Source organism: Prionailurus viverrinus, chromosome B1 (assembly GCF_022837055.1).
Source record: "Prionailurus viverrinus isolate Anna chromosome B1, UM_Priviv_1.0, whole genome shotgun sequence".
In the NCBI taxonomy this organism is placed as follows: domain Eukaryota; kingdom Metazoa; phylum Chordata; class Mammalia; order Carnivora; family Felidae; genus Prionailurus; species Prionailurus viverrinus.
Genome location: NC_062564.1, coordinates 138,168,209 through 138,192,785, shown reverse-complemented (window position 1 = coordinate 138,192,785; position 24,577 = coordinate 138,168,209). Strand labels below are relative to the sequence as shown.

Here is a 24,577-nt window from a genome sequence, read left to right as displayed (position 1 = left end):
AAAAAAGAAAGAAAAACATCAAAAAAGAAAGGAAAGAGTAGACTGAGTTTCTGCCCTTACACAGTGGAAAAAAGGCCTATTTTCATTTCAAAGCAATTTTGGGTTAATGATAATTGGGCAAAATTATACTTATTATTTGTGTGCTTTCAGAAGTAATGTCAAATTTACTTAAAATCAGATATTTTAAGTTTCTTTTCTGGTACATTAAATGGTTAAAAGTGGTGTTCTTAAAGAAAAAAACAAACTTTTTTTTTTTTTACAGAATAGTATAAATGTTTATTTTCTGTATGATTTACTTTGCTGTCCTGTTTTTACAATATAGAAAAGTGTATTCTTCGAATAGCTCTAGTAAATATAAATTTAATCTTTCTACTTTGGGATGTAAATAGAGCTAAAAAAATTATATACCCAACCCTCCCCAAATAGTCTTTTAAAATTGTTGAATTAATGTGGATATTAATCTTGTTCAGCAATTTGATGCAAATGCCTAAATACAAAAAGTTGCTTAGTAAGTACTACACAGGAAGGAAAGTCTTAATACTTTAGATAGCTTCTTGAAAATCAGAAAAACTAGTAGCATTTGATTGCACCTTCAAGTTTTTACAAGCAAAACATTCTCAAGCAATGCCGTCATACATAATCTACAATTGTAATCCAAATTTCACAAACATTTTCTGCACACTGTATATAAATACACATCACAAAGGTGCAATTAGAATTAAACACAGAATATGTACAAAATGAACAAAGTTTAGGTTTAGACCAAAAAGGTATTGTAATCTTTTGAAAAATAACTTGATTAGATATTTTATCCTCTTACACTAATTTACATTTATACAAATTTTAATTAAACATACTAGATTGAGGTGCTAAGAATGTTTGCACTATCTACATTTAAAGTTACTGCACTATAATTTTATAAATCCAAATTTCAAAAGGAAGATACTTCAATGAATAACGGAATCTTCTTTTGGATTACTTAATTTCTATTGCCTATATCTTGCATGTTCATATGAACATATATACACACTTAATACATACAACTATAGATTCCTTGTAGGAAATGTAATAATCATATACTAATAATTACTGAGGATTAAGGTACCTAACAAAATGCCTGAATTCCAACATGGTTTTTCTTGTCATAAAATCCAGAGTCCTCGTACAGGCTCTTAAATTCATAAAGCTCTTGAATTTTGAATTTGTGAAAATGATTTAGGTTATTTTAGTAATAATAAGAAAACACTCATACCTTCAGCTTATCAAATCACTGGCTAAAAATAATGCCATTTTAAGCTTCCCTTATAAAAAGAAGTCCCACTATAATTTTGAAAGCTTTGTTAGGAGGCCCTTTCAGTAAATCAAATAAGACTCCTACACTGGATTGAGACCTCTTAGTTCAAAAGTCTATAAAGAGAATTGTATAGATGAAAAGTCTTTCCCTCAATTCATTTATTAGAGCTTCAATGTTCTTTATTTCTCCAAGTCAAATTGTATACCTGATGATTATGTAAGTTTCTGTATTATCACTACATAATAAGTTCTATTCATATGCACCTCTCACTTTTAATAGTACCCAGTAATCACTTTGACAATTTATTAATATCATTTCAAATACACAGCACCTCCTTCAAAGAAAATGGAAACATCCCAGAGCATTTCTTAGTCACTCTTTCTTAGAGAAACACCTTGCCTATCAAGAACTACTGCCTGTCCCTTAACAGTTTTTCTTAAAAAACAACTTCTTAATTTTAAAAGTATGCCTATGGATTCCTTCCCCTTCTGACATTCCCAAAGTGACAACACGATATTATTCCAGAATCTGTGCTAAAAAGTTTTTTCTTAAAAAGGTAGTGCTTTTCTAAACACAAAAATGTCATTTGAATATGTTTCATAAGAATTTGTTTATGTAGACATTCTATCTGCTTAGGTCTAGTGCCAAAGAATGACTGGGTAATACCAATGGTTCTCTGGCTTTTTCTACTGGAGCAAAGTCCTACAACGCCATACATTATAAATTATATTAATTTATAAATGTCCTTTGTCAACAGCATCAGATGGATAGAACATCTAATTCTTAAGAAACCCATGCAAATTAAAAATCTATATAATACAATAAAGAAAAACTCAATTTAGAAGGGGCATAAACAGATTTAACTAAGATTTAAAATGTACTAATTTCCTCACTTAAAATTTCTTCTTTCAATATTATAACTTCAGGTCACACAAGGACTGAATTAACAGTACAATCATTGTTAAATTATCTTCCAGAAAATCAAGTGTCCCTGGACCTTCAATTTTCTGTACAGTTCCATTTATCAGTCTTTTGTGCAAGAGTTAGCAATTCATGGCACAAGGGTCACTTTTTGCTTTGCCTGCAGAATTGATGACGCTCATCAAACATCGTCCGAATTCCTCCAGTATCATCCGTTCGGCTGCTGCCTTTGATTTTCCCTTCTTGTCTGCCTGCTCTGCCTGGGCAAGAAGGCAATTACATGTGGCTTCCGCTACTTCCTTAGTTACAAATGTAAATGGCAATCTGAAATGATTTTTTGAGAGAGAAAGAGAGACGATGATGGTGTTGAATAACAACAAAAGTGGATGACATTACTTCACATGAAAATCTGTTAACATGTTCATGACTCACCAACACACTGAACATTACAATTTGTGCAGTGAGCACAAGCACAGCCCAAAGAGCTTTAAAAAGTTAGACCTGTTTTATTATTGCATATAAGAAAATATAATTTTACATAAAATACATGTCTTATTACCTACACAAGGTTATCTGGTTAACTAAAAGATGTTAACTCTGTATGTCAACTGGATAATTCTATAACAAATTCTCCTAATTCGTGAATTAGTTTTCAGAGTGCAGTCTTTGTTTTATTTATTGCTGTTTCTTCACAGCCTAGAACACTGCCTGACACATAGAAACACTCCATGAATATTTGTTCAATGAATGAATAAGATTGAGCACTGCAAGCAGTATCTCCTGGACAACACTAAAAATAAAGTACTTTCCCAGAGTCCCATATATTGTTCACAAAGCAAAAAGCACACCAAAATTTTGCATTTTTCCATCATGACAAACAAAACATTTGGGGAAACCAAATGCTGTTCTCTACATGGAGTTTCATTCATAAAGACCTCAACTATTAAGTATTAAATAAGAGCAATCCATCCTGAGGCTTGCTATATGTAGCCACGTCTTAAAGCCTTCAGAGACAAATCAGGCAACCTAACGTAACCACGACACTAATGTTACCAACGACACTGACAGAAGGAAACTGCAAAACAAATGAAGTCTGAAATTCAGACCTACTGTGACAAGAGAGTAATTGAGGGTTTGGGCTGCTGTACAGTTGTATAAAAATCTTCAAAATGTAAAACACTTTAAGTTAGAAAGTATTATACTATTACAATAACGTTAATATTGTATAGTTAGTAACACTGTATAATAGTTCTTCAGAATTGCTATCTGAAATATTTTTTACAAAAAGAAGCATTTCTGTAAGCATTGGAGCCTATTTCAACTTAGGCATTTTACATAATATACCATCTGGAAGGCTCATTGCATTTAATAATTCTGCAAGCTAACCTCTACTAAACCCTCTGATACAAATCCACACCAGCAAGCTGTGTGGCATAGGACCCTGCCAAACACTGGGACAGCGATGCTTTATTCTTTGTGGCCACTTGGTAAGGATGATGGGAAGGACAAGAGAACCGAGACCTAGAGAGGGGGAGTGCTTGTCGAATTCATAAACTACTGCGTAGCACACACGGTATTTAAACTCATCTCGGCCGAACTTTAAAGCTCGAGCTTTCCTATTCCAGAGTTTAGCAGTCCAGTGAAACAAGGTGCCCCAGTAGGATGGGGAAAAGTGCTACATGGGCACGGAAAAGGCAACAGAAGGTAAGGATGTGCAAAAGTGTGAATGATACTGCTACCAGAAACAGGTGTAAAAATTCAGTTTTCTTAGGGATTTGTCAAATTACATCACTACCTCATCTTAGTGGAGAGAAATCGAATTAAGCACAAAGCATGTTAGAAGTGTGTACTATATCTCACAGTGGTTTTCCTATTACCTTCAAAATCCTTTACAAGTAACTAGAGATAGAAAATGCAAAAAGAGGTTTGCAACAAGGCAAAGCATGAACTTAGCCTTGTCCAAAAAGAAGAAACTTTACCAGAAATAATACTGATGTTATACTATAAAAAATACATTAAAATACTGACTTACTTTCCTCCTCCACTATTCAAAGCCGGTGTTGGCCTAGTAAGCAAGTCCGAAATTTGAGAAGATAACTTAGTTTTCGCTGCCGTCTGTTGCTGTACCCTTACTTCAGCTGCGTCTGCCAAGTGCATCAGTGTCTTTCGTTCTGGGCTTTCTTCAAAATTCTTACAGCCAACACATTTGCATATTGAGGAACACATTATTTTTGCCTAAAAGATTTACAAAAGAAAAGCTTCCAAATCAAACCCAAAAAGCATTACTCTTAAGTAGACTCTAATCAAATCAACAGACAACAGAACTAACTGCTCAAATGACATAAGATACAATGGAAACCTCTCTTCCTGACACTCAATGGGCTACCTACACGTGGACAGGTCAAATATTTAAGTCCGAGAGTGGCTACACAGTGTTTGTTTTTGAGTGCTTCCACATCATTTCTTCCCCCGCTAAAGGTTTTCCTCCTGATATGATTAACATGTGTTCTTTATAAAGAATATGAATGATACAATATTAAAAAAATACCAGTTATCCGGAATCCATCCACCTCAACGTGTTGATCATTTCCCACTTATGCAAACACACAATTATCACATGAAAGGAATTTCGTAGATGCTATTTTTATTATGGATAATCTCCATAATCTCCCTCCGTGAATCCCCTTCTCCAGCTTCCCCAAATCCTTCCATAGTCCATATTAAACCAGTGTGTCCTTGTATGTAAAAATGTGTAAAACATATATATTTATGAAAAACACAGCCCTTATGTACATATACCTATCTTAACTAACAAATACACGTCTTTTTTTTAGTGCGTTTTACAAAATCATATGCCCCACTTTCTGCATCTTCCGTTTCTCACACTACGCCTCATGGAATCCCTCCCCCCAAGTCATCTAGCATAGGCTGAATTCATTCTATTTAATGGCTGAGTATTAATCCCTGGTATAGATGTGCCACCTTTTATTTGGGCATTCACTTGCCTGTTGCTGGGCATCTATTTTGTTACCAGTTCTTGAGTACTACAAATAATGCATAAAAGATTATTTTATATACATATACATATATATACTTTTATTTCTATGAGCTACATTTCTAGCATTGGGCTCACTGGCCAAAGGGTGTGTGTATTTTAATAGATGTGGGCAGACTGTCTTTACAAAAGGCTGTAACACCTCACATCTCATCAGCAATGTATAAAAGAAGCCTTTCCCACATTCCCTCCAACAGTGTATATTCTAGCTCTTTTTAATATTTAGCAATCTGGGGGAAAGAGGTGAAGTGAGATCTCATTGTTCCGTCATTGACATTTCCCAAGCCTAGTAAATTTGAGTATCTTTTGTTGGATGCAGTTTCTTCAGTGAACCCATGTCAATTTAAAGAAACATACCAACTGCCCTTTCTCTCTACAGCACCTAGCAAGACAAACAAATCGTATTATGACGAACACATTTAACCCTGCTCCTTTCTTACAATACACAAATAAATTCTCTTTACCAAGGGAACAAAATGGATATACATTCTGGGTTAATGGAGTTAAGCTACACTTAATAAGTATCTAATGATGAAGAGATAAAATCCCTGATATCAAGGGTGAAAAAGACACACCAATAACGATAATTTGGATTAAGTATGAAGAACCGTAAGAAAGGTACTAATAATCTAACAGGAACTCAGGAAGAAGAAATTAGAATGACAGAGTATCCGTTTAGCTTTGCTGATTCAACTTCCCTTGTGGTCAAAAACAAGGAGAGGAAAAAAGGTTACAAGGCACAGCCATTTAAAAATTGTGGACGCTCACACCTCCACTCAACAAGCCTTGAAAGCTGAGTGAAAGGAACAGGCATGTGTTATCCAGATGCAGACTAACTGGACCAAAAAAGCCAATTCAGTTCAAAAGACCAACAAATGAACACACAAACTGTCAGACAATATCACAACCAATTCACAAGGGGCCAATCAGCCACTGCTAGTCCTAGATTAGTGCATTCCAGTTCTTCCATTTCTTGGTCTTTGAGAGCGACAAGTTAGTTATTAGACACTATGTGTGTCCTGAAAGTCAAGGATTTTTATAACTGGGCAGCTTTCTCTCTTTTAGTATACTTCAACGAGCTTTTCTATTTCTATAAATTCTCTCTATATATATAAATATATAATTGTTAGTTCTTGCACGTTTATCATACGCCTAGCATGTACAGACCGTTCAATGCCATATGCATGGAAGGGCTTCTTTGCCCTTCTGACCCAGCTTTACATCAATTTCCATTTTGTCTCTTTTTGTGGACTTGGTTTGATAATAAGAATATGCTATTCTTACATTTTTTAAATATCCATGACAAATTTTGTATGACATGGTTTATGAACAGATGCCACCTATTTCATCATGTGTTCAAATAAAGGAGTCCAGGGGCACCTGGGTGGCTCAGTTGGTTGAGCATCCAACTTTGGATCAGGTCTGATCTCACATTCTGTGAGTTCAAGCCCCACATCGGGCTCTGTGCTAACAGCTCAAAGCCTGGAGCCTGCTTCAGAGTCTGCATCTCCCTCTCTCTCTGCCCCACCCCTGCTTGCTCTCTGTCTCTCAAAAATGAATAAACTTTAAAAAAATTTTTTTTAATTCAAATAAAAATTCAGGATAAAAAAGGATAAAAAACTGACTTGTTGGACTCTAAAACATTATTTAAGACACTTTCAAAATACTCTTAATTACACACAATTTTCATTCATTTTGACTTTAGGACCAACAAGAGGTTACCTTACTATACTTCTTAGAAGGAGTATTTGACTTCTAACACAGGTGAATTACGAATTCATTACATAGGGAATACAGCACACATAATCTTTACTGTGACACATTTTGAATGGGAAGGGGCATGGAATGGCAGGCACACACTCCTAAAGCAGAGCAACCTTATGAGGGGAGAATGCCGTCCTTGGTACTGCTTTACCAAGTACAACGCCAGGGCTTCTGCCAATACAAAAAATAAGGTATCCTTCTGAATATGAAATCTGAAAGTATGAAAATCTAATAGATGAGAAGAGCCAGCTAACTATAGGGATGACTCAATTCCAAAGATTGTCAGTGAAGAGTTTCAGGTACACCAAAAAAGCAAATACACTAACACAGGGTTCATCTTGGGCATGAATAGATTATTCTATTTAAGCTTTGAAAATAAAAACAATGTTTATTTGAAAATAAAAACAATGTAGTTATATAGTACTTCGTCTATAGCAAGAAGGGGATGATTTAAATAGCATTTAAAAATAAAATAAATAGCACCTGTCAAAGATGCCTGACTAATCATGGTCAGCAGCAAAAATGGATGCAATCACTTCACCATGACCAATAACCTCAACCAGCAATATTTCATGTTTCTTCCCTATTTTTATGCTCAGAAAGCAAACTTCGTAACATAATTCAGTTTTCCAAAGAGCACTGTTCTTCAACAAGGCACTATAGGCATGTTGGGCAAGATAAATCTTCACTTTCAGGACTGCCCCTGGAATGCAGACTATTTTGTAACCACATATATTTTCAAAAGCCCAGGGGGGACAGTTGGTAGCACTACTCTTCCATTAAAGACAACTGCTAGTTTCCAAACCACTTTGATGTTATTTAAAAAAATTTTTATTTATTTTTTAATGTTTATTTTTGAGAGAGAGAGAGAGAGACACACACAAAGTTTGAGTGAGGGAGGTGCAGAGAGAGAGGGAGACACAAGCTGAAGCAGGCTCCAGGCTCTGAGCTGTCAGCACAGAGTCCGATGTGGGGCTCGAGCTCACAGACCGGACCGTGAGATCATGACCTGAGCTGAAGTTGGACGCCCAACCAACTGAGGCACTCAGGCACCCCCAAAAAGTTTTTTTTTAATGTTTACTTATTTTTGAGAGAGAGAGAGAGAGAGAGAGCAAGCAGGGAAGGGGCTGAGAGAGAGGAAGACACAGAACCCAAAGCAGGCTCCAGGCTCTGAGCTGTCAGCACAGAGCCCAATGCGGGGCTCGAACTTATGAACCATGAGATCATGACCTGAGTTCAAGTCAGACACCCAACCGACTGGGCCACCCAGGCGCCCCCTGATGTTATTTTTACTAAAAATCAATAAATTGTTGCTCTGATTTACACACTTCCAGGTATAATGATCAAGAAGTTATGAACTGGTAATCAGGTAATGAGTCCCAAAGCCATAATGACAAAACCAAGGTATTGTTCCTCTGAAGCCCTGCTTGGGAGGCCAGAAGGTCTTCCTCAAACTAGGGCCCTTGCAACGACTGTGCATATTTTCAAACTGCGATAGCAGAATAATTTCCCAATTTGTAAGTAAATTTTTACAATATACCCTTTCTAAAGTTATTTTCAAAAAAAATGGTTAGATTATGTTCCCCAACCAGCATCTCACCTCATAGCATTCACAGTAGTTTTTAAGACATCCTGATCGTTTGCAATTACATCCTTTGCTGTGACGTCGATCTGATTCTCCCTCCTTTCCTTTCCCTATCTTAGGTTTAAAAGCTTCTGGATTTCTGTCAAGGCATGCCTATTAAAACAGATCAAATATCAACTGAAGCTCAATCACATTAGATTAAATACAGCAAAAGGAATTAATTTTCATTGTAAAGGAACTAAGTTCTACAAAAATCAGGTGAAACTGGAGATTTCTGTCAGTTAAATAAAATAAAAAGTAATCACCTTTATTGCTTTTTGCCTTTCATTTTCATGTTCCAAATTATTATAACAATTAGTACAGTTGCAGTTGTTGCAAAATTCACCATTTGCAAAGCAATCACAATATCTGGAATACAAAAATCAGTGCAAGTCACATAAAAAAGTCATTGGTTATTTTTTTTTATTATTATTGTTTATTTTGAGAGAGCAAGCAAGAGTAGGGAGAGGGGCAGAGAGAGAGAGGGAGAGGAAAAAAATCCCAAGCAGGCTCCATGCTGTCAGCACAGAGCCCAACACAGGGCTCAAACCCATGAACTGTGAGATTGTGTCCTGCGTCAAAATCAAGAGTCGGACATTTAACCGAATGAGCCATTCAGGCATCCCAGAAAAATCATTGTTAAAATACATAAAACCAGAAATTATCTAATTAAAAGCATTATATATGCAGACCCACCTACTTACAGAGTTTATTTTTACTGTCAACCACGTTCATCAGCCTCAAAATTAAAGTCACTGGCTCCTAGAATTTTGGTTTAGAAACTTAGTTCCAGTAGTAACTGCTGTCAACACAACAGCTACGTGATTTTATGTGAACCCAAAGTAAGTTATTTCAAAATTATTAAAAAGGAAACACATGAGCTATATTCCAGTAGTGCAATCTGCTTACTTGAACTACAGTTATGCTTCTTGGGATTTTAAACCACTTACATGACCAGTGCTTTTCACTTAAGTGTTTCATGTCAGATCTATTGGTTCAGACCTAATATGCAAATTAATCATCCAACAAATTCTTTTTACATGTTTATTTTTTTTATTTTTGAGAGAGAGTGTGTGCGAGCAGGGGAGGGGCAGAAAGAGAGGGAGACAGAGAATCCACGCTGACAGCAGAGAGCCTGATGTGGGGTTCGAACTCATGAACTGTATGATCATGACCTGAGCTGAAGTCAGATGCTTAACTCATTGAGCCACCCAGGTGCCCCCATCCAATAATTTTTAAAGCTACTCAGAGTATCACCTCACTAAGGAGACCAAATATAAAGGTCATAAATATAATCAAATTTATTATTATTAACAAAAGAGACTATGTCTGTCTCATGCTGCTGTGTCCCTAAATTCCTACTCCAGTGCCTCATCTATGGTAAAGACTATAAAATAACTTCTGAATGTACGAAACAGTATTTTTACACCGTCGTAAGTGCTCATTCACTTGCACGTTTATTTAAATTACTTGGACTTATGAAACTGAGTTTGTTAAGAATTTTTATTTAACTCCATTTACTTTTAAAAGTATTTTCAGTTATATCCAATGAAGAAATAGTAGCAAAAAGACTTACAATTTCAAACACAGCGATTTTGTACAATTACAGGGCTTCCTGGGCCGACTGGCAGACTCTGATGGTATTATGCTATACAGATACAAAAAAAAAGATACAGATTTTAATCAATTAAAGATAACTATTGCAAATTGGAAATGTCTCTGCAAATTCCTCCTAAAATAAAGCTTTAACAAATGTACCCATCTCTAATAATCCATCTCTACGTTGTCCCTTCACATCAAATTCAAAAGCAAGTTGTAGGGTCAAGACAGGGAATTTTTAAGAAGGAGGTTATGAATAGCTTCTAAAGAACACTCCACAAAAAAACTCTCCTTCTGAGAGAACTAGAGCTGAAATCTGCTCAAAACTTTTGGGATTCAATTATAAAAGCAATGAGGGGAAAGGGGTATACGGGGTTGGAAGTGGAGAGAGGTGGACTGGTCCCATGCAATTAACTAAGCACCGCTTCTAAACCAATATTGCAAAGGAAGCAATTCACAGATTAAAAAACAGATTAATAACAACAACAAAAAAGGAAAGGACCTAACATAAACAATTTGAAAACTAGTTAATCTCATTTTTAAAAACATATTCAGGATGAGAGAGAGAAAAGAAAGAGACAGAGAATATGAGGCAAAACTGATGAATCTCAGTTCAGTAAAAGACATTTGGGAATTCTCTCCTCCTGTAACTTTTCTGTTTAAAGCATCTCAAAATAAAAAGTTCTATAGAGGCGTGCTCACATGGCTTTGAGGAAAAAATATCTTATGATGTTTTGAAATATATATATTTAATGTTGCATTTAACCTGATCCAACAACTTCACTTACATATTTTCAAAAGACTCACCCATTGAATGGAAGCCTTGCCTGGGTCTGGATACCAGGTGTTCCGGTGAAGTTTGAGTTGCTTGCTATAGACACATATGAAGACTGCTGTAGCTACATAGAAAGAAAGGTAGTTTTAGACCATATTTACAAAAATGCACAATACTCTCAGATACAATGATCAATAAGGAACACAAAGTCATCCACTAAAACAGGAAAAACAGTATGGAGAATTTCATACACACTACTTCATGGAGCTCTTCTAAAGGCCCAAACTAATACCAGAGGTGAAAACAACGTGAACATTTTAAAGTACTACATGGTACAAATACAAGAAACTTTTCATAGAGGAGTAAGCATATCAGGATTAAGAAATTCTGGATGAATGACTCAAAAATATTAAGTATTAATTTGTATTGGCTAGAAAAACGCAAGTGTCTACTTGTAAATAAAATAGGCACTATACTGATCATTCATCACATTATAAGTTATAGGGAATGAGAAGTTACGTGAGCAATAAGTTTCTATTTTACATTGATTTCTATACAAGAAAAGAGATGCTGGAGACAAAAATACTAGACATTCATTTTCTAATCAGCGGTCACATTAGCATACTCCATAGTACATTTCATTAAAGTACACAGGTTTCTTTTCTCTCTCTTATAATCTGTGTAGATCAACTCAACAGCTTAGAACATGGTGCTAATTTGCTGGATTCTTACGTGAAAAAGAAAACTTCTATCTGCTTTAGAAGCAGCACTCCTAACCCTCACCAGCCAGTTAGATAATACATGGTTTTAACTCTAAGGATGACCAGATGAGAGTATCTGGACAGGTCACTAAAGATGAGTCACCTAGAAATGTATCTCACGGTCTACTTTCCAGGAGCAAGTCAGTGGCATCCTACTCATATGTGAGGAAGAGATGGATTACAGTGGCAATGTTCTCTAAATGCACTTGGACTCCACCAACTTCAACTTCTCTTCGATCTACATAGTCTTGCCCTCTTCCCAAGCTGCTCTCAGTCCCTAAGTGTCTGGCTTGCATATGTGACTTGTGCCATTTCTAAACGCTAGAGATACATAAATAAATTCAGAAGTTTTTGTTAGCATCTTAAGATTTTAGAAAGAGCCATTTTCATACTGAGTAAGATGTTTTTGAGTAGTTTCAGAACGTGATAGGACTGCACATCTTAGACCAAATCATCCTTTCTGAAATGCGACGACTCCATTTTTTTCTCATACCTGAGTAACATACTGAGCTGGAAGCACTGCGTAGCCCACATTCCCTGTCCCCGGAGCCGGGGCCAGCACGGTGCCTGGTGGCAGGTTAGTGAGGTTTGGCTGGATCTGTGGCAGTGGTGTGGCAGGCATGATGAGCCGCTGCTGTGGCTGGCTGGTGGTAACTATTTGTGAAGTGGGATTGATCGGTTTGGGAACAACCTTAAAAAAAGAGGAATTTACAGAAGTAAATTTTACAGCCTCTCCATTCAGCATATATCTCTTGTACATGAATCTTAACTTTCAGTTGTAAAACTGAATTGTCTGTTTGGGAGAGACTGGGAAAACAAGTTCTGTGACACTCACCTGTTTGACAGTCTGCGCGGAGACAAGAGGAACTGACATCCGCACGGGAGTGGTATTAACAACCACTGGCTTTGCTTTTGAGAAAAAGGGGAGGAAGGACAATTTATTTTCAGAAAATAGTGCTTGAAACATTTAAGACACTTAGTTCTCTCAAGATATCCTGATAAAAGAGCTTAAAGAATTTCATTTATTTCCTGTCTAGAGCACTCTTTAATCAAGATAGTTACCTTTTCAAAATTCCTTAGCCCATCTACCAAGGACTGCATATCTCAGGGAGCTCCAGTCTATCCGCCTGCTAAGGGAATGTTCGTCATTCAAGACAGTCTACTGAAAATACTTCAATCTGTACTCAGGTGATTTAAACATTCCCTAGTAAAGCCAGTCACATGAAATGTTGTATAAATTTTAAAAAACTGCCATTCAGGAGCTTGAGTCACAATGCTGTTCTGTATTCTAATTGCCATGTTTGTACCGAAACCAGAGAAGGTATCATTTTTATAGTATAATACATTATTTACAGAGTACCTACTAAAAGGCAGCACAGCATGAAGGTTAAGAAGATGGTCTCTTAAGTCATAACACCCTTGGGGGTTCAAATCCCAATTCTGCTGCTTTCTAACTCTCTTTGCCTGTACTCCATCTACAACATGGGGATAGTACCTCCGTTACAGAGTATAAAGATTAAATATGTTAATCTATGAACATTTATTAGAACAGTGTCCAACAAATAGTAAGTGCTCAATAAATGTTAGTTGCTCAATAAATGTGATTATTGTTATTACAACCAACATTACTCTATAAATGGCATTGTAGACAGTGTTCCGGGGAAACTAAAGTATAAAGACACTTGCTCAAAGAGGTTACACTCCAGTAGAGCAGATGAGACATATACCAAATAAAATAAACATGATTAAAAAAGAGAAAGTGCTGCAGAGTCCGAGGGAGACAGAATGTATGTCTGACTGGCAGAGGATATGGAATACTGAAAGAATGCATGACAGGCATTGTGTCTGAGGTGGGTTGTGATCAATGGTCAGGTTGCAGAGAGGGCACACAAATTGGAGCAGGACATTCCATGAAGAGGTAGAAGCATGAGCAGTGGAGGCCTGATGCTGGGAAGCAGCAAAGCATTTCACAAAATGTTAGTGAACAGACCAGTCTGGTTGGAACCTAGGGTTAAAGTAGGCAAGCACGGGTCTTTAACGTTAGGGTAGAAATCTACATATTTAATCTGCATTTTTAATTCAGTAGGCGATGAGAAGTTTCTGAGGATTTTGTTAGTTTGTTATTTATTTATTTATTTATTTATTTATTTATTTATTTATTTATTTTTGAGACAGAGAGAGACAGAGCATGAACAGGGGAGAGGCAGAGAGAGAGGGAGACACAGAATCGGAAGCAGGCTGCAGGCTCTGAGCCATCAGCCCAGAGCCCGACGCGGGGCTCGAACTCACGGACCGCAAGATCGTGACCTGAGCCGAAGTCGGACGCTTAACCGACTGAGCCACCCAGGCGCCCCGTCTGAGGATTTTGAAGTACAGAAATATTACTTGGAATAGCACAAAAAGAAACTGTATCTGGCCACAGTGTATAAAACAGAATGGAGTTCCACAAAACAAGGAAAGTTAGAAGAGTGCACAAACTGAGGGTCTACTTGGGATGACACAGCTGGGGACGGACAGGAGAGAGCAACTGCAAAAGAGAAGGTGAAAGTGAAAGGAACCACCCAAGAGAGGGCAGAAATTGCACGTTATTAGGGAAGAAAATGTAAGTCAGTGTGAAGCTTCCAAGTGGCCAGAAAAAGGACAGCAACCAGATGGAAAACCTCAAGGGTGAGATGATTTGAAGGGAAGATGAACCCTGACATAGAGACAAACTATGATGAAATGGACGAGAGAGGCTGGCACTAGACCTGTATGTTTGGACCAAAAGAAGGACAACCTTTCAAATTGCTTACTGCCATTTCCACAGTCTAAAAAAGGGATTGAAGAAGATAGGAAGGATAGCCCGTTAGGTTTTATTTATGCAAAAAGGCCTAGAGCCTGGTCTGAAAGAGAGAGCTTGAGATAATGGGATCTAACAACAAAAGAAAAAGAACACATTTCCTTAGATAAAAAGGCTGGGAGGGCTGATGGCTGAAGACAGAAGGCTGAGAGTCCCGGAAGAACATTAGACAGTTCTCTGACCTAAAGAGAGCAGGCCCCTGCAAGCAAGGGGACAAAGGGAAAGGGTAGGGTAAGTGGGGGACCTCCAGAAAGTGTTTGATCAGTGGTGATGACTGCATCTCTCTCAATACACTAAAAACCACTACACTGTATGCTTAACAAGGGTGGATGCTATAGTCAACACAAATTCTATCTCAATAAAGTTGTCATACAAAAAGAGTACATGACCATAAATTATAGAAGCAGTGACATCGGATACCTAATTTGAACTTACTTCCTATTCTGAGTCTCTTCAGTTACATCAGTTTTATTTGGTTAAGTTATACTAACCACTACAGACTGATCTCAGCAGTACTAGAAAGAATTAAAGGAAATTATAAGACTGAAATCCTGCTTGGAACACAGAAGAACAGACTCCCTACTCCACTTGCTCCTTGGAGAAGAGATGCTGGCCATTGTTCCATGAACACATACAGCAGTGATTCTGAAGTGACTCCAACAACCAGAGAAGGTAAGAATTTCCTGGTGGTCTCTGAAACAAAGGGAAGGAGCGTGTGGCCTGCCTTCAGTCACATCAAATGACAGATGCAGATGATTTTTATTTGGATAATAAAGAAAGGGTTAACGGTCTCTGTGTGTGTGTGTGTGTGTGTGTGTGTGTGTGTGTCCGTGCGCGCGCGCACACACACAGAACTAGAAAATTTGGGAACTCTAGGCTTACGTTAGCTTTGCATCTGCATGCTGAGTTTTCACTAAAACCTGGGAAATGAAGACAATAAAAAATGAAATGGCCAGAAAAGAGAACATTACAAATTACCTGGAAAGGGGGACATATCAATGTTATATAACTACATCACCAGTCTCTAGTTCTCCTCCCCCTCAACTTTTGAGCACAGTCCCACATTACTATTACTGCCATTTTCATAGAAACTGGAATAATCTTTTCTTTTTTAGTCTTTAACAGAAATTCTGAACAATCTTGTTAGAATAGCCTCATTCCAACTTTTAGAAACCATACGTGCAAGTGTTTAAGGCTTTTTAATTTCTTAAATTGACTTTCACCAAGATGGTAGATTACATTCTAAAGAGATTAACCATGAAGTCTTCTGGATCTTTCTAGTGTGTGGCCTGCTATCCAACCAGCAGTTAACATGGTAGAACATTTGAATACTGGCTTTGGTGGGAAATGTACAAGATGACCCTAACCCCCTTTGGCATAAGGAAATCCCTCACTGGAAATTAAGCCCTTATAAAGACATATTAGTACATTCATGAACGAGAGCAACTAGTTTTCATGTATCTCTAATAAAAATTATAAATTTAATTCATTATTCCTGCAAAATAATATATATTATATATACCTAGGTCTCTTATGGGATAGGAGAACAAAAAAAGAAAAATATGGGTGGGCATAAGGGAAATTGCATGGGTGGTTGTGTATGTGAGCAGGCCCGAAAAGGGTATATACAGGAATAACTGAAGGAGCTGGAAAGGTAAAGGGGAGGGCAGGGAGGGAAAGTTGAAGGTACAAGGCAAAAAAAGAAAGAAGCAGAGAAATAGAAAAAGGTGTGTGTGGGGAGGCGGGGTGGGTTTCCAGGAGGCAAAGAGCCTAAGTAGAGAGAGGCAGAAAGGTAGATAAAAACTTAGAAAAGGAAGTACCAGTAATTAGAATTATGCAGTATCCAACCTATTCATGTACTCTTCCTGGATCTTTAGCTTCTTTTCTACTTATACCAAAGGCTTATTATTGACTAAAATTAGTGTTAACATCACATTGGAAATGGATCTCAGCATATAGTACACATACAAACACACACATAAAATATAACAACTGTATCTCACGATTGCTTCATATCGTTAGGATTATCCAGGTACACTGGACTTGCAGCACCTCTTTTAGTACCCTGCTAAGTTTAAGTACTGAGAGAATATAAAACTTGACTCCCTTAGTCACCAATATGCAAGTGTCATTTTCCTTTCATTAAGAATACTGTAATAAAAGATTTTCTTCTAAAATCAGCTGAAAGAGGGATTAGAAAATAAAACTACTTGATAGGTCTAATTTTAATAGAATACAAACTAAAATACTGTTTCCTTCACATATCCTCTATTTTCTCCCATCAGTAATTTAAAAAATAGATAGGATTTTTCTTCCACAGTTTCCCTTAGTGAACTAGATATCGGCAATATGTTGCTCCAACCCTCTGATCCCTTAATCAAAATGAAAGAGGAAATAAGTGATCTTTAATTCTGCTATTTACATCCAGTAAATAATAAGTCATTTACTTGCCATCATCTGCTTTGTGACATTGAAGGGATACGCAGCAGTCTTCCAAGACCAAAAATCAGGCCCTAAATCATAAACTGTCCTGAGCCTTTCATACCATTCAATTTTTAACAAGTAGATAAATATGGAGAGCGGTTCTGTGTGTGAGTCTATGTATAGGTATCGGGTGGTAGGAAGGGTTAAACACAAACAGAAAATGGAAGGACTACAAACAGGCATATCCTCCAAAAGTACAACTGAGCAAAATAACAGAACATTGTTAAGTGCTTTTTATTAGCAACTACAGATTCAAAGTAAAGGATGAAAGTGGTGCAAAATTGTTATTTATCATTTATACCTTGCCTACTAGTCATTTCAATTGACCCAAACCCTATCAAACAGCTTCACAGTTTAGAAAACAAGATAAATAATTTGGTTTCATCTAAATTTGTCCCACTAACGTAGACGGTAGGCTTACAAACCAGCAACATAATGGCTACGCACAAACTGATAAATAATTCTGATTGTCTGGTAGTATAGTACACTGTGTACCAACTTCTAGCAGAGTGAAATACTATATTTATATACAACTATGATTCTATTTTGCGGCTTTCTGCAACAGTTGCTGAACTCATACTGTCGGCTGAAATGCCATACTTAATCAGGCTTTCAGTGAGAAAAGGACCAATGTTCTTTAATAATGTTCAAAGAATTAATGACTGTTTTTAAAAAATGGTTACTAACCTTGCTGGAGAGGTTGAGTGTTTGTACTGGGATTCTGACTAACTGGCTGGGTGGAGCTACTGGCTGTTGTGGCAGTAACAAGTCGGACATAATGAAACTTGCTTCCAGGCACTTGAATCTGCTGGACATTGGGAGCAGTTGCCAGAGGAATAATTGTCTTAAACTGTGATGTGCTCACGCCTCCAACAGTGATGGTCTGCACAGCTGATTTCACTGCCTATTAAACAATACAACACGGCTATCGTTAATCTGGGATTTAACTTGCCTACTCTTTTAACTTATGACAATTGCTCAGGTAAAAAAGTATGTTCCTGTATTTCATCAAAAGCTGTTGAAAGGAACAACCTGTTCAAAGAGAAATGGAAAGAATAGTAATGAATACAGGAGTGAAACCAAAATCGGCGAGTTCTACCTTCCATCTCTAGTAGTTACTTCCTTGAGAATCCAGGTCAGGTGACTTGCTATGAAGAAATCATTACTTAAATTACAAGAACTTACTCAGTTTTGTTAATATTTATAAGAAAAGAATTATTTTAAACCCCAAGAATTTAGCTTCATATTCAATATCGAGAAAAGAGGATGCAGACACTTGGCTTTATTTATTGCTACCCACCAAATTAACTATGACAAATTTCATTTTCACATGTTCTAAAGAAGAAACCCAAAAGAAAAGCCCATCTTATACCCTCATTAAGTCCAGTCAATTCAACTGTATCTGCAGATACAAATGTAGCCACTAACATATGGGTAAGGGGTCAAATTCAGCCTAAAACTACCCCAATTTTGGTTGTCTAACAAAACTAATTTTGGGAGATTCAAACTTGAGTCAATATAATCATTTTAATCCTTTCCTTCATTCTGATAAACAGCAATGTGACTTCCCAAAAAGCTAAATGAAACATCAGAGGCAGAACAGAATAAAAGTCTCTCAAGATGTCTTCAGTTGGTGTTTAATCAACATACAACAGATTGTCCTATAAAGGTCTAGGCCAGATTCTCAACCAGTTCTATCGTGTTATTTTATAATTATATCCCCACCTATTTGTCAAAGAGCCCTCATGCTAAAAGACCATTCACTGATGTTGGAAATCTATATTATGCAGATAATAATTTATGAAAGAATAATTCTTAAGAATTTGAACATTTTCATAAAAGCCTAGAAAAGAGAGAGAGAGAGAGAGAGAGAGAGAGAGAGAGAGAGAGATGGAGGAATTCATTTAGCATGGAAACTCTACAGGCAATAGTCAAAGGAGATTACTTCATAAAACGAGTCACACATTATCACTGGGCAGCGGTACCACAAAGCAGATCTAAAATAAAGATAAGAGACAAGAGCCACAACCGTCATTCGGTTAAATGAAAATATAAAGCTTAAGAAAAGGGATAAAATGTGTACATATGGAAGCTACTGAAAAATCAAGCAAGCACGAGACAAGTATGTACAATGATGCAAGAGACACGTATCAGCTCAAAATGGGAAAAAAAATACTATCTTAAGGTGCCTCAAGCATAGATTTATTAGATACTTAATATGAATAAAGAATAGTGCTTTTAATACTCTAAGATGAGCTGTTTTAAATCTAGCAGCCATATTATGGGCTAGGTATAGTGTAGCCCAGGACAGAGCCTAGTTTGGGTACATTTGCATAGCATGCCTTTTTCCAACTCTTTCAACTTTTCTGCATCCTAAGCTTCAAGCTACAACTCTTACAAGATGTATAGAATTGGGTCTTCAAAACAAAAATCGGATCTGACTGTAAATTTAAATCGTTTATGTCTGTTTACATCTAACAGACCTACTTAAAGATCTGCATTTAAATCCACTGTTGTACTGTTTTCTATTTGAACCACCTGTTCACTTCCATTCTTTTTTCTCTTTCTTACCTTCTTTTGTGTTATTATTCCATTCCCCCTCCCTGTATTAGCTTTTTATTTATACATTATGTTGCTAATCTTTTAATGGTGACCCTAGAGATTACAATGGACAATGTAGGAATTAAATCAGTACTTTAAACATCACCCAGGAAATGAAAAGAACCTAAACACGAATACCATTTACTTACTGTTAAGTATTTTAATTCTACATATAATAATTGAAAAAAAATTTTTTTAATGTTTATTTTTGAGAGAGAGAGAGGCAGAGCATGAGCAGGGGAGGGACAGAGAGAGAGGGAGACAGAATCTATAACAGGCTCCAGGATCCACGCTGACAGCACAGAGCCCAACACAGGGCTCGAACCCAGAAACCGTGAGATCATGACCTGAGCTGAAGTCGGACACTTAATCAACTGAGCCACCCAGGCGCCCCTCTATATATAATAATTTTAACTACACAAGGCGTTAATTTACATATACTCACAAATTTACCCTTTCTATATCATCCTGCTTCAAAGTACGAATGATTTTCCTTCTGCCTAAAGATAAAGAGCGCACTTGAGGATTTCCTTAAGTGTGGGTCTGCTGATGAGGAATTCTTTCCATTTTGTTTCTCAAAAAATGTCCAGTTATTTGTATCTCATTTGTTGATAAACTCATCTACTAAATTCTTTTTTTTTAATATTTATTTGTTTTTGAGAGAGACAGAGACAGAGCACGAGCTGGGGAGGGGCAGCGAGAGAGGGAGACACAGAATCTGAAGCAGGTTCCAAGCTCCAAGCTGTCAGCACAAAGCCTGACACAGGGCTCGAACTCACAGACCAAGAGATCATGACCTGAGCCGAAGTAGGACGCTTAACCAACTGAGCCACCCAGTACTCCTCATCTACTAAATTCTTAATCTCAGTTTTATGTTTTCAATTTGAAAATATTCACCTGATTCCTTTTTTTTAATTGAGGCATACTGGGCACACTATGTTCCATGAGTTTCAGGTTCATCAGATTCCTTCTTACAGTTTCTTTCTGCTGAAATTCTTCATCTTGTTACATTTCTGAATATATTAATCTTAGTTATTTTAAAAGTCTGAGTCTGATAACTCCATTATCTATATTTCTTGGTTTTGAATAATTTGGTCTGGTTGCCTGGTGACCTGATGATTTCTGATTCAATGCCAGACATTGTTTACAAAAAATTAAAGACATACTTTGAGACTCTGAATGATGTTATATTCCTCCAGGGATAATTCACTTCAGCTTCTGGCACGCAGTTAAAAGTAGGGGCAGATCATCCTAAACCAATCACAAATTGAGCAGTTTGAAGCACAGCTTCAATCTTCCATAGGCCTGGTCTATTTCTGGTTCACTCTTCCCCTATATATTATATCAATGGTCCCAACTAGGAATGTGGTGTTTACAGGCTTCCACCTCCTTGGTGGGCCTGAAACCAAATTTTTGTTCATGAGATCCAGAAGACTGACAGATCCGCTCAGCTCCTTAATCTCTCTGTAGCCACTTTCTGTTCATCACTTCAGTCTCTCAGCCACAACTTACAAATCAGCAAATGATCTAAGAAGTGTCATAGTGAACATGAGGCTGACTTCACTAGGCTTCCCTTTATTTCATGAATGTTACTTCAAACAGATTTTTAAAATATTTTTTCCCCTGCTTTTTAGTTGTTTTTAGCGAGACAGTTGGTCTCCAACAAGCTAGTTCTGTATAACCAAATATAAAATACCAACTACTTGGGTTTTAATCAAGGTCACACTCCTTTGTTGTGTGACCTTATGCAAGTAACTGAACTTCTCTGTGCCTAAGTTTCCTCATCTGAAAATAATACCTTTCTTATAGGATTGCTCCAAGGATTAAATGAGTTAAATCATATGAAGTGCTGATAACATCATATATTATAATGCTCAATAAACGTGAGCTGCTATTTGTATCATCATTATGCCCATTACAGAAGGGAAAAACTGAAGCTCAGAGAGATTAAGAAATTTCCCCAAGGTCATAGAGCTAATACAAAGTAGCAGAGCCAGGATTTGAACCAGACCCAAGTCCAAGGGCCATTCTTTTAAGTAAGACATCATAATGCCTCCAACTTTACATGCTTAATCAACAGTTATTAAATGACTTAACAAAACTAAATAGTATTCAGTCCTCAAGAACTGTTAAGAACTAAAGTTGCATATTTGCCTCTAAGAAACTTTGAAACTCTTTTTTATTCAGTATGCTGAATAGAAGTATAAACACATTTTTAAAATGTTTTTAAGACAATTTCAGACTCACAAGAAGTTACAAAATGAATACAGAATTCCCATACTTTCCCCAATAGGCTAACATCTTCCATAATGATAGAACATTATCAAAATGTACCAGGAAATTGGTACAATACCATTAACTACAGAACTTATTTTGGATTTCCCAGTTTTTATGTGCATTTTTGGAGGATGTATGCTAAAGACTGTATAGACTTATGTAATCAACATTACCATCAAGATACAAAATTGTTCCATCATGACAAAGAAACTCTCTTGCACTACCCTTCATAGTCACACCCTCCTCCCCAACCCTAACTCTTGACAAACTCTGATTAAATTGCATTTTCTGAACACCTGAAATACTTGGTAACATACAACAGTTACTATTTTTGCAAAAGCCAGAAGCACTGGAATACAACTAACTTCTTTGAGGATTTACAAGTTAGTCCCTTCCTTTAAGTACAGTGGTCTGAGAAACTCCGTGTGAATGCCCCTCTGAACATACAACATTACCAGAAAAACAGCTAATGTGCATTCAATAAGAATCCTCAGTATCTCTATTTCCTGATTAACATTCTTGACAGCTGGGTTAAAAACCAGCTATCTTAATTTAAATTCAGATAGCAACATTTAACAGGTATTAAGGGGCTGCCCTAAAATACATGGACTTGAAAGATTTCCTTATTTGTACTATTTCCTAAGCTATCTCTATTTACAGATTAATATCATAATTATGTGTTTAAAAATAAATGTCTTTGAACGTTATTTTCCAATTAGCAAATGGCAAAAGTCTTTGCTTAATTCAAGTTTACCTATAAGGAAAGGAATAAAACACTCTTCCAGTTCTGCAAATGAGGACTCTTATTCTATCTGGTAAAGCTGGAGAGATAAAGAGGGAGAGAGGGAGGGACAGAGGGGGAGAAAGAAAGAGAAAGAAACAGACTCAACCAATACTCTAAAACAATGAGTTTGCAGAGTTCCATATTTGGTTCTGTTTGTAAATACTGCTTAGAAATCACTGTTTGGACATATGGGCTTTGGTTCCAGTTAGTCTCAGTCTTGTGTGTATTTTGGCAAGCAAACCTAATGCTTTTATATCTTTGTTTCTCTTTTGTACAAGGGAGAACATTACCACTAAATGAAATCTGTATAACATTTCGAAACACCTGCACAAATCATACTGTTTCAAACAGATGTTAAGATGGCCTTTGTTTAATCTAATGCAAAATCATAACAATATTTTCCTTAATGCTAACTAGGTAGTGTTTACTAAAGTGTGTTTGTTTCACTGAACATTAGCTCTTCAGGATTAGTTATTACATGAAACAGTCTACTTTGTCAAATTAATTTATGAAACCCTAAAGTAAACAATGTTAAACAAAAGCCTTCTCAGAGTCCTTACTATGCTAATGACCACTATAAAGTTCCTAGATGGGTATGGTATAGGGTGCTTCTCAAACTTATTTAACAGTAGCATTTGGAGGGGAAATTTTTCTTTTATTCCTTTCCTTTCCTTTTTCCTTTCCTTTTTCCTTTCCTTTCCCCTTTCCTTTCCTTTCCCCTTTCCTTTCTTTTCCTTTCCCCTTTCCTCTTTCTTTCTTTCTTTCTTTCTTTCATATATTGGTGCCAAGAGAAAGACAGACAGTATCATGTAAAGACACCCCACAAACTCATTGTTTTAAGAGTACTGGTTGAGTCTGTTTCTTTTTCTTTCTCCCCCTCTGTCCCTCCCTCCTCCCTCCCTCTTTATCTCTCCAGCTTTACCAGATAGAATAAGAGTCCTCATTTGCAGAACTGGAAGAGTGTTTTATTCCTTTCCTTATAGGTAAACTTGAATTAAGCAAAGACTTTTGCCATTTGCTAATTGGAAAATAATGTCCAAAGACATTTATTTTTAAACACATAATTATGATATTAATCTGTAAATAGAGATAGCTTAGGAAATAGTACAAATAAGGAAAGTATCACAAAAGCTGTAATATAAAATGTTAGCACAGACATACTAAATCCTAAGCGACTTGCACCATAAATATTTGTGAAATCTCTTAAAGTAGCAATCTGTATGTATTTCTACATAGAATATGACTTGAGACTCATTTTGAATCTAGGTAAATGGCAGCTAAGTTCAGCATAATTTTGTAAGAGGAAAGAACTTATGTTTTTCTTTTCTTTTTTATTGAAATATAATTGACATAACACTGTATTAGTTTTAGGTATAAAGAATAATAATTTCATATATGTATATATTGCAAATTGATTACCACAATAAGTTAACATTCATTACTGAACATAATGAGATTTTTCTTGTGATGAGAAGTTTTGGGATCTACTTTTTGAGATCTACTCTCTTAGCAACTTTGAAATATACACTATTGTTAACTAAAGTTATGCTGTACATTACATTCCCAGAACTTAGAAAACTAACTGGAATTTTGCACATTTTGATCACCTTCACCCATTTTACCCACCACCACCACCCCCACCTCACAGCAAACACCAGTCTGTTCTCTGCATCTATGAGTTCCTTTTTCTTTTTCTTTTTTAAGATTCCACATATAAGTGAGATCACAGTTATTTGTCTTTCTGTATCTGACTTACTTCATTTAGCATAATTCCTTCAAGGTCCTTCCATGTTGTGGCA

The 24,577-nt window shown here is 36.6% G+C and overlaps 1 protein-coding gene across 7 annotated transcripts in view; it reads right to left on the bottom strand.

The window, feature by feature from the left end:
• Window positions 1–520: 520 nt before the first annotated feature.
• The window catches only part of LIN54 (lin-54 DREAM MuvB core complex component), a 75,496-nt gene continuing 51,439 nt past the window's right edge, over window positions 521–24,577 (bottom strand). For all 7 annotated transcript variants that reach the window (XM_047856058.1, XM_047856061.1, XM_047856057.1 and 4 more), the window contains exons 5-13: window positions 17,804–18,020; window positions 12,629–12,702; window positions 12,287–12,484; window positions 11,065–11,156; window positions 10,235–10,306; window positions 8,925–9,027; window positions 8,635–8,772; window positions 4,248–4,450; window positions 521–2,539 (exon numbers count right to left, since the gene is read on the bottom strand). In XM_047856058.1, the coding sequence (XP_047712014.1) occupies window positions 2,338–2,539; window positions 4,248–4,450; window positions 8,635–8,772; window positions 8,925–9,027; window positions 10,235–10,306; window positions 11,065–11,156; window positions 12,287–12,484; window positions 12,629–12,702; window positions 17,804–18,020 (1,299 nt within the window). In that variant the 3' untranslated portion in view covers window positions 521–2,337. The remainder of the gene's footprint in view (window positions 2,540–4,247; window positions 4,451–8,634; window positions 8,773–8,924; window positions 9,028–10,234; window positions 10,307–11,064; window positions 11,157–12,286; window positions 12,485–12,628; window positions 12,703–17,803; window positions 18,021–24,577) is intronic.